Genomic DNA, 16,755 nt, shown 5'->3' on the forward strand with positions numbered 1-16,755 from the left:
GGCGGCGCGGTCGTCCGAGATACGGACGGCGGCAACAATTGAAGAGGAACGGTTGAAAGAGTGACGGGTTGCGGCTCTCTACAACTGCCGGAGTCGGGCACGCGGCGACGTTTGGCTCCGCCTACTGCTGTCGTCTGCCAGATGAAGGGGATGAGTGGTGTGCGTTTCCAGTTTTTGTGTGTGTGTGTCGTGTGGCAGCTTGATGGAGAGAGCATAGGCGAGAGAGAGGGAAGTCAGTGCGGTGGCAACTGGCACTGTCTACCCTACCGGAGAAGAAGAGGGGGGGCTGTGAGTAGAGTGGCGGGTCCGCTTGAAAATAATAAAAAAAAATTAAAAGAGACGGCGTTTAGGCGCTGTTTATCTCGTGGACCTATTTGCACCCTTCTTTCGAGAGTTCAGGGAGGCCAACGCACTTTGACCGAGTATGGGGGGCTAAAGGCTCTAGGGGAGTGTAGTTCAGGGGCTAATATGCACCTTCGCCCTTCTATCTTTTCCAAATTTTATTTCTATAGTGTTTCTGTGTTTTTTTTTCGAAAGCTAATTTTTCAAAATTGTTTCACCAAAATTTGCTTGACAACCTCTATTAATATGAAGTGAACTTGCATGGGAAATATAGAGTCAAAGTTAACTATGCAGCCACACACTTTTCAAAAAAAAAGAAAAAACTTTGCAGCGACAACTTTTAAGATAAGAAATGTTTAATGTATAAGAATTATAAAAAAGAAATACTACAATTATCAGAATTTTATATTCAAAAGTATTGCATGTTTCTCTTTCGACAATAGTAAAAGTGAAGGCTATTTTGGTACATTTAACTAATGCTCTAAATATTTAATTAATTTATTTTATTATACATGAAATTGGAGTTTATCAATTTACCCTTTTTGACTGGCAAAATTTGTCCAAATGGCTTTACCGATATTTTTTTCACCACTTTCACTATAATAAATACATTTATCTTAAAATTTGTGTTCTTCACTCAGGAATTTATTTTAGCAACGGAGTATGTTCGATCAAACAGTGGCAGTTCAATGCCTGTGACACATGTCGCTCACAGCCGACACATTAGGCAGTAATGAAAGAAAACCGTCACCTAACAAGTAAAATTATCAATCGCTCATTCCCTTCCCCCTCCCTCCTCATTCATGCTACGCTGCTGAAATCCTGAAATCCGTACTTTACACACTCCTCGCGCCCCGCTAAAATGCGCCGTAAGTGAACGAAGCTGATCTATGCGCACCGGCTAAAGCTCTGATAATCCAACGGCTGCCAATGGCTCACTGGATCTCCTCGAAGCTCAAAGCCGCTGAAACCCTACTCCAACAGGTAAATCAATCAATCCGCATTTCTGTTCCTTTTAATTTTAGGTTATTCAATATTTATTTTTCTTGGTTTTGCGCTGTTGATTGTTTTTCTGAATTTATTTTAGATCGTTGTAGAATTGAATCATTGTTAGGTGAGAAGTAATACGAGTTAGAAACGCATTACATTCTCGGCAATTCGCCTGACGAAGGATTGAATAATGAGAACTGGGATTTATGTAAATTTGTGAGGAATTGAACAAAATGCCCTACATTATGGAGATGATTACGACCATGTCATCTGGCTAACATAGAATTGAATCGTTACAATTGGTATACATAGTTTACTCACGCTGGGAAGCATGCAAATTTGGACAGATGACTATATCATTCTCAACAAGTATTTGAATTACTGAAAATTAGTGATATAAGAAAAAAGGTGATATCATTTTGTCAAAATTGAGAAGGTGTGCAGTGAGGAGATTGTAGTTGTCACAATATTGTTATGAACTGTTAATAGAGAGGTGTATTTAACTTTCATTATATGGTTTCAACTAAGGAACATTAACATTTTGCTGTATCAAGCAATGCAAATCTGTTTTGATTAGTTATATGTTTGATGATATTTAAGAGAGCAGTTTTTAAAGATATAAAAATTTGATAATACCTTACTTAATTATACAGATAAAGGGTGTAATAAAATTCGTTTTTTTTTAATTTTAATTTTATTTGCCACAGGCATAAAATAGTACAGGGAAACACAGACAAATTGCAAACTAGTACTGTTTTTGCTGGTATGGAGGGAATGACCCAAAACCATTTAAGAGTATATGTCAAATATTCTAGATTTGCATTGTACATCAAGACATGTTATTTTTAATGGAAGTAGATTCTAAAGATTATAATTCTTGAATGTCCGACTAAGTATGGAGTGCTTATTTCATGATACTTTTTTCGTATCTATTGGATGATGTAGATCGACCAGCAAGCTGCGGAGTCACTAAAAAAAAATGAAAAACAAACAATAGATGATCAATTGGCTGTTGAAACTTCATCGAAAGCTCCTGAAAATAGATCACTGATAAAGGACCAGCTGAAGAAGAAAAGCCCACAAAATGTGCTTAGCCAAAGTATTGCTTCCGGTGACAAACGTGATTTAAATACATTTAGTAGAAGTAACAGTGATGCTAAACAGAATGATGAAGCTGGGATGTCACTGAACTTGAACTCAAAGTCAAACATGAGTCCGGGACTAACTGATAGTGATTGGACTGAGTTACTTAGTGTGCCAGATAAAAAGGCTGTATCTGGTGCAGGAGTTACATCACAAGGTAGTAATCGAGTTCCAGTGACTCGGACCCTTAAGAAGAATGGGAAGAAGGTAGGAAATTCTGGGCAAGGATTGAATCTTTCTGTGGTAGATGGCAGGACTGAAAAGGTTGGAAACAATGGAGTTTCGAAGAGTTCAAGAAAATCAAATGTTGGGTCAGAGAGTAACACTAGTGCTGATAGCGATGAGAAGACAAGTATTGTTGGGGATGCAACTCCAAGAAACTCAAGCTTTCAGTCCTTAAGCAGTAGAGGTGAATCCAACCAAACGCTGACACCTATATTTGGCACAACAAACTTGGGAAGAGTGGAGGGGGTGAATGATATCGTAGATGGGGAGAAGCTCAGTTTGTTAAAAGATTCTGACCACTCTTCTCAGATGGCTTCGATTTCTCTGGAGACGAAATTGGCTATGAAGGCGGGATTGAATGGTAGTGATAGGCTTGAAACAGAAATTAGCGCGACTAATAGATCAAAAATTGGTTCCAGAAGTTCTAGTTCTAAAAAGAAGGTGTTGCCGTTACCAAGTGAGAGAGACTCTAATTCTGAGACGGATACAACTTCATCAGATTCAGAGAGTGAAACAGAAAGGGAAGAAAGAAGAAAGAGGAAGCAACAGATTCTGGCAGAAAAAGCAGCTGCAAAAGCAATCGAGGCAATTAAAGAACGAGAGAACTTGGTTGCTAGATTAGAGGGGGAGAAACAGAGTTTGGAGAAAATTTTTGAAGAGCGAGCAATACAACAAGTGCAGGAGGTACTTTGAAAGCTGCCTATTTTTGATACTTACTTGGACTAGTCTTTTCTTTTTGTTGCTATGAGATCATTTTTCCTGCTTTAATTATGGGCAGAGCAGATATCCTTGTTCCCCATACACAATAGATTGCACGACTATTTTCTTGTTCGTGTTCTTATCTCTATGAAGAACGAATATAGTTTATAAGCTAATTGATGTAGTGAAATAGTATTTGTTGCTATGAGATAATTTTTCCTGATCCACGACCTTCATAGTTAAGCTTCTGTATTTTGTGAACTTGTTTTTTAGATAATATGAACATTGTAACTTTGCTCATGTGCATCTACCATTTTTCTTATTGGAATATCTCCATTTTATGACACGTTACATAGATTATCAATTTATCATTAACTCAGCTGGAGACCTTCATCATTATAGTTTGAAAGGCTACTTCAATGATATTTAACAGTTTTACTGATTCTGTTGAGTGACCTTATTTAATATTTAGTTTAACTAGGAAAATTCTGTTCTTTACAAAAGAACATTTCACTATTGTTTGTGGTGTTGGTTCGAAGTTCCAACATGCCTTGCTTAATATTTGAGTTTATTCAGTTGACATCAACCCAGTCAAGATGTTTGTTTTAATAATTTTCCATGGCAAGGATAACAATAACGTAGAAATGCTAATAAGTGGTTTGTCTTAATCCTTTATAGTTGACTTTGATGGCTTTCTTGTGTGCTACTTATATCTTGAAACCTGATAGCGGGTGTTAAAAATTCCAAAATTGCAGATCATCTGGTGTATATAATTTCTTATAAGACGATTAGACTATTTTCATTATAAGACTTTTGTTGATACATTATTTTAACTAAGATATGTAATGCTCACTCTGCCCTTGGAACATTGTAGCCTGAAAATTATCTGCTTGGGGAGACTGCTTGACAAAGAAATATCTACCTTACACATATACATATACGTCTGTTTTCAGTACAGTTAAAAATATTTCTATTAACTTACTGTATTGAAGAACAATTCCTCTTTAACATAATGGTCTTTTAGTAGCTTACGGAACATTCTTCGGTAAAATTGTACTGATTATTAATTTATTAGTAATGCCTTTTTAGTCTTGTGGATTTATGTTACTGGTAGTTGCAAAATTATTTTCATTTAGCTCCATCACTAGCTGATTCTTCTACTACTAGAAAAATGTGCCAGTTGTGTGAGTGTGAGCATGTGTAATGTGTTTTTGTTTTCTTTTTTGAGAGGATAATTTTTTTGTTTTTTAGCATTGTAAGAATCTCTTAAAATGGCTGCAATAGTAAATAGTTGAACCTTTTCAGGCTTCAGATTTACAGACTACAATGATGGAGACCATGGATGCAGTTGAACTAGAGAAGCAGAAGCATAATAATACTCGTATGGAGGCCCTTGCACGATTAGCAAAACTTGAGGTGCTGTAGTCTAATAAAAATGCTCTTTTAATTTACTCTGGTGGTAGTAATGTGTGGTCAATTTACCTATATACCTGCATATATGATGTGTTTGGGCATCGTACCGTCCTTGCCTTTACGGAAAATGTATTATGTATATTATTAGTTTTTTGCTATTGTATAATTTTCTCTTTTGCTTGAGAGTGTTAATCAATTATGCATGTAATGATGTAAACATGTCATTTACATTAAGTACTTTCCTCCCAGTTTATCTCTTATCTGGCAATGGGAAGAGGCTGCTGTGATACTGGTTGGTTGGGAGTGGCCTGATAACTATTTTGTCTAATATTCTTATATGGGACTTATTTCTGAGTTTCCATAGTTTCCTGCTTAAATTTCTGTTTATGATGATCTGAGTTTTAAAATTGTGTTTGTTTTGCAGAGTCTAAATGCTGATCTTGCAAGATCTTTTGCTAATGTACAAAAAAATCTTGAAGTTGAGGTATTTAACTCCTTTATATGTTACATTTATGCTGGCTAGAATAATTTTTAATTTCTTGCTAACGTGCAATTATTTCTATGCTCTTCTTTAGTTTCATTCTATGGTTTTATATGTAGTTGAGTCTTGAATCATTCATCAATATCTTGATTCTTGAGAAATTAGACATGCTATGCCGATATGTGTCTACAGTGCAATATGAATAATAAATTTAGCTAATATATATACATCTCGCTCTTAATGCATTTTTTACTGAATTTCATGTATCTATATTTGCTGGAGTAGGCTGATCGTATAGCTGAACTTCGTCACCAATTTCATATGAAAGAAGCTACTCAAGAAGGTGCATTATTGGACTCATAGCTGGCTCTTTTGGTTTTTTGTTCCCATATCTGCAAAGTCTTATGCTTGATCCTGATTTGTGTGCTAAACCTAATCATATTTTAGAATAGTTATCTTGGTAAGAGTTGAAATTTTGGCCATGTGTCTTTCAGCCACGTAAAGCCCATATCCCATTTCTTCAAGATTTCTCTTTGTTTCCTTCCAACATAATTGTTTTCCTGTTATGTTATTTCTTTGAACTTCTACGTTGCTATTAGTTGACTTTGGCTTTATACTTTTGGCGCTTCAATCAGATAAGGCTTATTCAGAATTCGAAGGGCAAAAATAGGGAGGATTCTACAGTACTTAGCCTAATTCAGATATCCCCTATTACTGATTGCTCCATTATCCTTTATTATACTTGTATTAAGCTTTGCCAGTACCATACTTGTTCACATGCTGTCAATTAAGGTTTAATTGCTAAAAGAGTGTCCTAACTTCAGGTGGTTTGGAAATTTTGACCAAATCTATCAATTATCCATATAAGACAACTATTGGAGATTTTTCAGTGTGTTATTCAAAGATTTCACATGTATTGCCACACATTAAAACAATGTGTTTCTTTATGGTCTGATTGTTTTGGGTTTCAATTAGGGGTTTTACATATAAACTGTCATCTTCGTTTTTGCACTTTTGCGGACACGGTGGAATTCGAAGATGTATTTAAGTTGAACTTGCTGCAAAAAATTTGCTGGTGCTTTTAAACCTTAGTTCAAGTTGCAACAAAAAGTGGTAATTAGTGATGTTTGTTTCTAAGTAATAAGATTAAATTGAACAGTTAATTTTGGGAATTTTCCGGCATTGATCCTTTATGTTAGCCCTTAGACAGGGAGTCCCTAGAAGAGTGTAAATCATTTTCTCTGGCAAACTGGCCTCTTTAATTTCAAAGAAAAAGTTTTTCTTTACTTTGTTATTGATGACACGAGAACACATTACTAAACCTTTTCTTTTCTCCTTGTAGAATTGAGAAGAGAAATATCAAATACGCACCAAAATGATGATACCGTGAGTATCTCTACATTTTCTGCAAATATATAAACATTAAGCAGCATTCTGATTAAGTTTATGCCATTGATGTTGCAGCTAAGAGCTTCAAAAGGTGTTGAGTTTGAACTGGAGATGCTTGAGGCAGATTATGCTTTCGTAACTGACAAAGTAGAAAGAATGCAAGCCCAGGTATTTTTTGTAATAGAAAAAAAAAAAAATCATACAAGGCAATTGCGACAATATTTAAGGCTATTAAGTACGTAACCAGTTCATTTCTTTAAATCATCTAGAATGCTTCCTTCTCCCCTCTTTCCACACTTCCCTCACGTGAAAATAGAATTGAAAGAATTTTTTTCCCAAAACTTCGCCATGCTGTAAATGCGAATACAGGTTTGGCAGATGTCGGTGATTTACATTTGCTGCTTCTAGAGAGTACTTCTCTAATACAATGAGTCTTTCCATGTTATGTTCATATGGATAATCTTCTCGTATGTGATGCAGGCCAAGACTCTAGAAACAAGCATTGAGACAACCCGAAGAGAAATAGAAGATCCTTCTGAAGTTGAAATTGAGCTCAAGCGAAGGCTTAGTCAGTTGACTGATCATTTGATTCAGAAGCAAGCTCAGGTTATTCCCTCAAACTTCATAAGCTGGTTGATTGGCAATATGATTTCGATTTTTGAGAAATACAAGAATAAACAAAACATGCATGGTTTTGGTTTTTATATTGGAGATAAAATGCAAAAGCAAAAGTCTAGTTGATTATTGAGGGTTGCTTTGCACCAAGGAAATCTCTCTGTCTTATTACATTTTTGGCAATTTATTTTGGCGATTGATGACATGTTTAACTTCTATCAGGTGGAAACACTATCTTCCGAGAAGGCTATGCTCCTTCTTAGGATCGAGGTAATACTCATCCGTAATCTAAAACTCGCTTCCTGATTAACTTTTATCGTGTCTCTGAATCCCCGGATTAAAACACTACAGGCCGTATCAAAATTGTTGGACGAGCACGGGCCAGCTGATTTTCCGAGCACCTCATCTAGGGATGACCTGCAACAAGATACATGGCAATTGTCCAACTTGAAGTTCAGGTCTTTACTGAAAGGGAGAATGCAATCTGGTCAACAGCAGTTGGGGTCGTTGGTTCGACAACTGGACTCGCTCTTTTGCACCGGTGCCGTGTTCCTTCGTAGAAATTCGACAGCCAGAGTTTGGTCTCTTGTATACTTGGCGTGCCTTCATCTGTGGGTGGTATACATTCTAATGTCACATTCTCCGGTGTCGGACGAAGGTCGATCCGGCGCCGTCATCTCACTGGAGAATATTAATAACACAGGAGGTGTCTGAATTATTTTATATGTATAATTTTGGATTAATTGTTTTAGCCAACATTCAGAAGTGATCTTCTGTATAGTACATGCAATTTCTGCCCGACTAGTTGATACACATTAATGTACAGAATAGAGAACATGTCGAGTCATCGCAAAACAGCAACCAACTTCAAATAAATAATACTGTTTTGAGTGCCATGATATCATTGTCAATTTATAACATTAGGCTTTATACATAGAGGAAAACCAAGAATTTTGATATATCTGTCATCTCCTTTCGTGTTTGAGGTTTATTATATTTATCGACCCAACAATATACTATGACTTTTTTTTTCTTTGGAATAGGAGAATCAAATATTTTAAAATACCATTTGAAGATGGACTTGAAACTCAAACCTATACTTCCGTTTCGATGTGTGATAAGATCACTCATTTTTACCTATTTTTCGAGGGCGTAGTCTCCCGAACGTACGTCCGCACCAGATCCATTTGACCCGACTATTAGACCCGCACTATCTTTTTATTTTTATTTTTTGTTCAATTTTTCCATTTGACCCGACTCGATTAGACCCGCACTATCTTTTTATTTTTATTTTTTGTTCAATTTTTTTGTTTAATGTCCGACCCATATAAATAATACTATCTTTTACTAACAACAAATGACACATTTATTAAATACAAATAATACTTTGTATAAAAATAAATAATACATTACAAATGACACTTCTGAAAAAAATAAAATGACACTTTTAATGTATGCAAATGATATTTCGCAAATGATATTTTTTTATAAAACTAGATGATATTTTATATAAAAATAAAAGATATGTTACAAATGACACTTTTAATGCATGCAAATGATACTTTTGAGATGGACTGAGAAGGATTGTTAAAAGAAAAGAGGATAGGATGAACCGGACCGTGCACACTGTACATCCGGATGTACAGTAGCATTTGTGTTCTTCGAGAATGATTATCTGAACTAGAGCATTTATAGATGGAATATAGAATTTTGCTACTTCACTACATTCAAATGTACCCGAATTTAAACAAGATGCTACTCTCATTTTTATCAAGATAAATTCTACTTCTAACCTCTCGGGGCTGAGGAAAAGATTCTTTACATGGTTCACAAAAATAGTCTTTTAAGTATCAACATGCCTAGTTTTTCAATGTATGTCTACTACAATTAAACATCATAGTAGTTCCTGGATGTCCAAGACGAGCATGCCATAATCCAAACAAATTGAGTTGTAACAATTAGTCTCATAGGATGTGATATACAATTCATCCACAACATAGAGTCGAGAGATCGTTGCATGCTCAACTAATCTTGTGCACGCTTGTCTCCAGCTGACTTCTACTCCTTACACAGGCAAAAAAGTACATCAAAGGCCTAGCAGATTACTTAGGTTTTTCAAGTGCAAAGCAACCTAAAGAAGAGGCAAACAGTGTAATTCGTACATTTTTCCTACATTCTAAAGTATCAACAAGAGCATCATAGAATCTTGTTGGTGTAATATTCAAGACAAGCTTTTCCAATGCATCATGGCGGGTATCAAATAATATGTGTCTTGATTGACTAGGAAGAGGCATCGATCAAAGCACTACTATGTGAGTATATAACTGATGATGTATGAGGCTTTTCAGATTGATATCATTTATGCTAAATCTAACAATGTTGGGACGGACTTGGAGGGTGTTTGGCTAAGCTTATTTTAGAGAGCTTATACGTTCCGACAATTTATAAAATGTTTCAAGAGCTTATAAGATGTAATGTCTGAAGAACTTATAAGTTGTCAATGGAAGATTGAGCTTATAAGTTAAAAGGAGAATTGTAAGTTATGGAGAAAAAATCCTAATTAGCGAGAGAAAATTGAAGAGAGATGAAATCGGAAAGGTATATGTTGGGAATAACAAACCATAGTAAGGTTATTTCTGTAAATTGATTGTTGCTTATAAGATCACTAAAAAATAAGATGGGATTGAAGAACTTATATTTTAAGAGCTTATAAGTTGTTATAGCTTACTTTTACAGCTTATAAGCTGTTTAGAAGCTTATCTTGCCAAACACTTCTCAACAGCTTATAAGCTGTTTTAAGAAACTAATAAGCACAAACAAAGATTTGGGGGAGGAGCAGGGGAGCTCAACTGATGCTTTATGTTTCCATCAATGGGGAAAACCGATATCAAGCTTCTCTATTCTAAGACCTATGTATAAATATCATGATTTTTCTAAACGCTCAAAATCTTACCAAAACACATTTTAATGAAACTAATAGTCACGTGATAAGTTTATAGGTAAGTTTCATTATTTATTTAGCAAATAAGATGTAAGTCTGGAAAAAATGCAGGAAGTTCAGACTAGTCTCACCAGGTCTCTTGGGGCAAACCGCGACTGTAGAGAGGAAACTCGAATAGAAACGTTGTTTTGAACCATCCCGGCATATTTCCATACAGTGCAGGAGGAAGCAAGATGAGAGGGCTGAGAAAAGGAAATTTCTGAGCTTTCCTTACTGGAAAAGATTTAAACAGTATAAATGGGAGAGACCCACCTCGTTTTTCTTTTATAGTGCCTATATGCAGGAATGTTCCCATACTTTTTGTCGGCCGACTCCTGTATGCATAAAGAATGTCTGAATGAGCACATATCAATAACTCGGACCAGTTTTGAGTATAACGAACGAAGTAAATGGAGCAACCTCAAGCAGTGGTATGCCACTGACGAAAAGAAGCAGTAACGTGAGGAATATTGGACCAAGGATGACGAGCCATTCTGCATTTTTGAGTACAGGTGTTGCGGCTACGAAGATTCCCCACCAGAGAAAGATCTGAGCAACAAATGAAGATTATGTGATAGAGCAAATATCCAAGAAAATTAATTGAAAAAATGGAACGACAAAATTATACTATCATGAACACTAAGACCACGCAAAAAACTGACATTGTTCCTCTTATTTCATTTGCTTTTACAGCCTATTAATCTCATATGTACGAACACAAGTAAAGGAAGAAAGAGATGTGCTTATCAGATAGTAGTAGTGTTACGATATCCCACATCGGTTCCACATGAAAGTGTGGAATGGTATATAAGAGGGGGTCAACCCTTTACCTTTGACCATGGTTTTGGGTTAAGTTAGGGCTCCCTAACTTATATGCCTAACAATTTGGTCCGACCTGCCGGATCCGGAAGTTCACGGGAGAGGGCTACCTGGGGAGAGTGCCGCACGACTCCAGGGGCTCGAAGGCGACCTGCCTGGGTCGATCGAAGGCTCCCTAGAGTGAGAGCCGTCCGTGGACGTCCGGTCTTAATGGGGGATGGATTGTTACGATATCCCACATCGGTTCCACATGAAAGTGTGGAATGGTATATAAGAGGGGGTCAACCCTTTACCTTTGACCATGGTTTTGGGTTAAGTTAGGGCTCCCTAACTTATATGCCTAACAAGTAGCATGTCTGTTAAATGATAATTTTCATCTTAAATATGCAGAGAATTAGATGACAAAACAAAGCCTCAGAGTCAACTTAGTCAGTCAGATGTTCCCGGCTTCCCAAATTCAAAAGCATAGATTAGAAGAATAGAAACAGCTATGCATAATATTTTCTGTAAATGAAATACTAAAACATGAAAAATTAGAATGGCATGCATCGGTCCCTTGTAAAAAACAGAAAAAAGTTCTCAATTCACCTCTCCAAAATAGTTGGGGTGGCGAGAATACTTCCAAACTCCAACATCGCACCATTTGCCCCGGTTATCTGGAGAATTTTTGAATGTTAATTTCTGTTGGTCGGCAGTCGCTTCAACAAGAATTCCTACAGACCAGATGATCCATCCAATAATATCCGCAGCTTGAAGGGAAGGATTTCGATTGCTTGCATTAACAAATGTCACCGGTAAACTCACAGTCCACACCCATACAGCCTGTCACAAAAACCGTAGCAATAGATCGTGAGGACATGTGGCAATAACCAAACATATTCGTATGAAATAAAATATCATTACAGAAACCTGAAATATCCAAAACACAGCCAATTTTGCCAAATTCTCACGCATTTCATCAAAGCGCCGATCCTCCCCCCACTGCAGTATCCTGATAAGAGTTAAAAGAGCACGGACAAATTCAATCAAAGACGATATATAAAGCAAGAAAGAAAAAAAGTTTCGATATTCATGGAACGTTGAATATAAGCTATGTGTAACTCTTTGACTTTGTTCATATTCATACAGATATAAGCATGTTGGAGTCACCAAAAAATGGTAAGAAGTTTACAAACCTCATTAATAGAAAAATCCCCAGACGAAGGCCCCACATAACTACAAGAAGGGACAATATCACCTGACAAGTAAGCCAAGAAAATCAATTTCAAAAGAAAACAGGGTAAAAAGACTATGCCTCAGCGGTATACTTTTCAGATACATCACAAAATGAAAGCTTAAGCTTAAACGTGCATGTTCCAATGCAATTTACAGGAAATCTACAATACATACACCCACTTAGAAGACTTTACAGAATTTGGTTTCTAATAATAACATCCAGGCCGTCCAATTTTCTTCTGAACAAAACAAGCTAATAGAGCTCAGAGGAAATGAAATCGTACAAAGATTTTTTTGGCTATGAGGAAGGAAGAAGTCGAAGAAAACATATCAAATTTAGTTTGTGTAGATTAATTTTATCCAAGAATGTTACGACTTGTGTTCCTCCAACACCCAGAGAAGAAAACACAATGCAGTGACTTCAATCTGCAGCCCGGTTATTCATATCTCAGCCATACCATCGTCTTACTCTTTAATATCTCATGATGCGTCCACAGAAACCAGCATGTTTCATATTTACTCATTCCTACATTTATTCTTGTGATCTCTTCAACTAACCTGAACATTTCTATAAAGTGATAATACATAACCCCTTGTAGCGCACAAAAGTGTATTCCACATTTCTAGACAAAAGATAGTTATGAGAAAGCTGCTTCTAACAAATGAGTATTTAATGGAACAAGTTCTAAGAATGAAAAGTTTAAAACAGAATCAATCACCTGCCGGAAGTGCCATGATCCGTTGACAATCAAGGTAAGGATAGCGAGTATTACGAAATTTGTGCTACCTATGCAAGGAAAGTGGTTCTGTAATTGTGAACAAGAGGTCATAAATAACAAGAGATCACTATAAACAATAAAATAAAATTTCCTTCTGACATGCAATATGCCGTCATAGGCGGAACCAGGGGGTATTTAGTATTTTTACAAAATAAAAAAATTATTTTTAGCACCTCCCAAACTAAATTTCTGCATCCATTCCTGCATGCCCCTACTCATGGTCATTGGCATCCCTATCAACTCCACGTTTACAAACTTCAAATTCAGTTTCCGCAGCTCCATCCACACCAAATCTCAACCCACCCCATGCTACAAATAGGATATACAGTTTCTTCAACTATAAAAGCTTCTCTAGTCGTTTCTCTAATCTCGACACTATTTGTTACATAGTTATCAATTTCAAAGGTAATGGTTGGACAACGCATTTGAGCTTCAATAATTCATATTTTTGCCATTTCTTTATGGCATTTTAACCCTGCACTATTTGAATGTGTTACCGGATCCACATTGTTTTACCGTCTGCATACAAACTTGCCACTGTGCATGTTCACCCAAAAACAGACCAAACACATCAAATTCACCACTTCTACGAGCTTATAAATTCAGTTGTAGGACTCTGATCCTAGACACAGAACGAAAACACACACTTCCCTTACTTACACCTCTAGTAATTTCTTCTAGTCTTGAGACAGATGATGCTTTAAACAAGATAACAAACTGATATCCGACGCAGCTATGCGTTTCAGTTTCACTATACGATCTCCCATTTCATAGGCAATATTACTACACTGTATTACAGAATAAGCTCAACACATTGCTCTACTTAACATGTTACAAAAATTACAATGAATATGAAAAGTAGAGCTTGCAGCCTCTCAAGAAACCAGTAATTGATCTTGAAATGAAAAAACCTACCATCTATCCATCTAACTTTTCAAAAAACATTTTCCCATAAAGTGCATTCACTTTGATGGAACATAGTGGAAAACATATATTTTCACCATTTTCCCACTCTTTTCACATGTTCTGTAGGGTGCATAATTTTCATCGGGCAGGATGTAAAGTTTTTACAGGCAGCCCCTTTACCCTCCCTCCTTTTCACTCTAATTCATGATAATACTATTATGGGTATTGATGTGATAATATTTTTTCATGTTTTAGATAGGATAAACTTTTTTTCCACCCTAGAGAACATGGGATCAAAATGGTGGAGACTACTAAAATGTTATAAAATTTACAATCTTTTCTTATCTCCCATTTTATTATGATAAATTTGCAACTAAAGAGAACGCATCCTTACAAGTATTCCTTTTTTGATCAATCAAATATCGAAAACTCAAGTCTATTTTTCACCTATTAAAGAAACAAGCAAATAGTCGAAACACTTTAAAATAAGCACACAGAGGCAGCCCTTCAACAGTAAAAATTCAAAATTATCATGCAACTATCTGCCAATGCAATTTCTCACCTCAATTTCTTACCCTCAGCCTAAACACACACCCAATCGAACTAAAGTATGATCAGTCATTGATGAAAATTACCTGCAAAATCAGTGACTTTATCAAATTTCAGAAGAGCTGTGATCACAAAGAAGAAGAATTGATATGCCACCTGCAAAAGATAACAAAAAGAATCAATTTTCAGCAACCCCACCACACCAATTGCGCGTGTCTGTGTGTACTTACAGTGACGATGGCGGTGAGGGCCAAGAAATGGGAATCGATAACGGTTCCCATGAATCAACAGATGATCTATTTAAGCTGGAATTCCAACTAACAACTAACAGCGCTTTTCACTGTGACAAAATATGTAAACGAAACTACTTCGGCTGTTAATAATATAATAGTAGAATATTGTTTTGACTCGCAAAGCAACGAATTTCATTTATTATTACACATATTGGGTAGTGTGTGGTTTAGAACAAACCAGAGTCGGGAGGGAGTGCTGTACTAATAAGCACCTTATTCTCTCTCTCTCAAAGTTGCCAGCCATGGCTTATGTCTTGACTTTTCTCTTTTACTTTTATTTGAGTTTTGCATTTGGTTTGGTTTACTAGAAATTTATGAAACCTTCCATATAGGGAATTCAAACAGTCTTTTTAAGGTAGCCGTCAAAAAACAAGATTTTGTTGGGATAATTATCTCATTTTTTTTTTCAAATTATGAGGTCTGAATATGATGTGTTTTGACGGAATGCATAAAATATGACATCGAAAAAATAATAGGCTTATTAGGGGTGAGTATTTTTCATAGACATATTATGGAAGTGGGTATTTTAATATATTAAGTCAAAATAATATGTCTCGTCGAACTGCACATATAACATATCTTACGTGAAGAATAAATCAAATTAAGAATGAGAGTCTTAATTTTAATCTATTTTATTTCAAGGAGGTGACTCTTATTTCTTCCATCAACGTATTTGAAATAATTAATACCTTAAATTATCATAAATAAATTGTGTAACATTTAATAGTAATATTAATATGAAAAGATTTTTTTAAAAAAGAAAAAGAAAAAAAGAGGATCAATACTGATTCCTCATTCCTCCCCTTAGTGACTCAGAACCAATGTTAATAGAAAAGTTAGTAACATTCAAACTAATAACAAGCAAAAAATAAAGAACACACATGATACTTTTTTACTGTTATATAAATATAATTGTGGTTGACAATTGTTAATGTAACACCCCAAATATTTAGATTTATATATAAGTTGAATTATTAGTATTTTCTTTTATAGTTTATTTTTTTAGATAATGACCTGAAACATATAGATATGCACCATTAATTTTTTTGATCTAGACTATTATTATTATTATTATTATTATTATTATTATTATTATTATTATTATTATTATTATTATTATTATTATTATTATTATTATTATTATTATTATTATTATTATTATTATTATTATTATTATTATTATTTCGATTCCTATTAGAACTAGAACTCTTTTATTAGCTTTATTCTTTATCTTATTAGAGATATACATAGAATACAAATTTTACACTTATCAAACTCTTTTAAAGACTTGTATAAATAGGGGGCATAATATTTACCCTAAGAAAACACACGCATATATTGAAGTTAGCTCTAGATATTTTTTTCTCTTCGTCAAGTCAGGAAACTATCTTTCTAGAAATTGGTAAGCTTTTTTATCCTTTTTTTCAAAATTATAGTCGTTCACTTTTGTTACTTTTTTTTCAAACAGAATAGGAATAGGAATAGGATGTTGTTTTAAATATATCTTTTTAATTCTAAAGACGCATGCATGATGAGTTGATCAGAATAATTTTTTTATTAGCTTGTTGTGCTCAAATTTTATTATATATATATTTTTACTAAAGGGAATATTTTAGTAGCAATTAAGCTATGAATTAGTTTAATATTCGTAAATTTCCATACACAGACTTGGACAATTTCATATTTTTGTGGAATAAAGTAAGGATATAAATAATTAAGTTGATTAGGCCTTGTGATTAAATGGTCTGTTTAATTTAGCTTATTTTCTTTACGGGTCACATATCTTTTAATTTACTATGCTAGATTAGTATTAATATTAGTATTACTAATAATGAGGTTTACATAAGTTTTATGAAAGATAGTTTAGGTTCTATAAAATATTGAATCATATATCACACTTTTAATGAAGGTTTTTAC

General features: G+C 35.0%; 2 protein-coding genes across 5 annotated transcripts; one reads left to right on the plus strand and one right to left on the minus strand.

The window, feature by feature from the left end:
* Positions 1-975: 975 nt before the first annotated feature.
* Positions 976-8,193, plus strand: LOC130990292 (golgin candidate 2). Its single transcript, XM_057914504.1, has 10 exons — positions 976-1,326; positions 2,278-3,384; positions 4,705-4,815; positions 5,237-5,296; positions 5,579-5,636; positions 6,636-6,679; positions 6,758-6,850; positions 7,163-7,288; positions 7,520-7,567; positions 7,649-8,193. Exons 1-10 carry the CDS (start codon positions 1,273-1,275, stop codon positions 8,009-8,011), a joined length of 2,064 nt encoding a protein of 687 aa, XP_057770487.1. The 5' UTR covers positions 976-1,272; the 3' UTR covers positions 8,012-8,193.
* Positions 8,194-8,968: 775 nt separating this feature from the next.
* LOC130990293 (uncharacterized) lies at positions 8,969-15,103 on the minus strand. Of its 4 annotated transcripts, none has more exons than XM_057914508.1 (10): positions 14,776-15,103; positions 14,632-14,701; positions 13,031-13,098; positions 12,272-12,333; positions 12,006-12,087; positions 11,685-11,918; positions 10,698-10,826; positions 10,551-10,612; positions 10,370-10,480; positions 8,969-9,355 (listed from the first exon to the last, which is right to left on the minus strand). In XM_057914508.1, coding segments are annotated over exons 1-10 (870 nt in total). In that variant the 5' UTR covers positions 14,827-15,103; the 3' UTR covers positions 8,969-9,354. The 4 variants fall into 4 exon arrangements, with proteins under 4 accessions (XP_057770491.1, XP_057770489.1, XP_057770492.1 ...); XM_057914506.1 differs by having other exon boundaries at positions 8,969-9,361; positions 14,776-15,064; XM_057914509.1 differs by lacking the exon at positions 14,632-14,701 and adding an exon at positions 14,559-14,631 and having other exon boundaries at positions 8,969-9,361; positions 14,702-15,058.
* Positions 15,104-16,755: the final 1,652 nt, after the last annotated feature.

The sequence above is a fragment of the Salvia miltiorrhiza genome, chromosome 6 (assembly GCF_028751815.1).
Source record: "Salvia miltiorrhiza cultivar Shanhuang (shh) chromosome 6, IMPLAD_Smil_shh, whole genome shotgun sequence".
Taxonomy (NCBI): Eukaryota; Viridiplantae; Streptophyta; class Magnoliopsida; order Lamiales; family Lamiaceae; genus Salvia; species Salvia miltiorrhiza.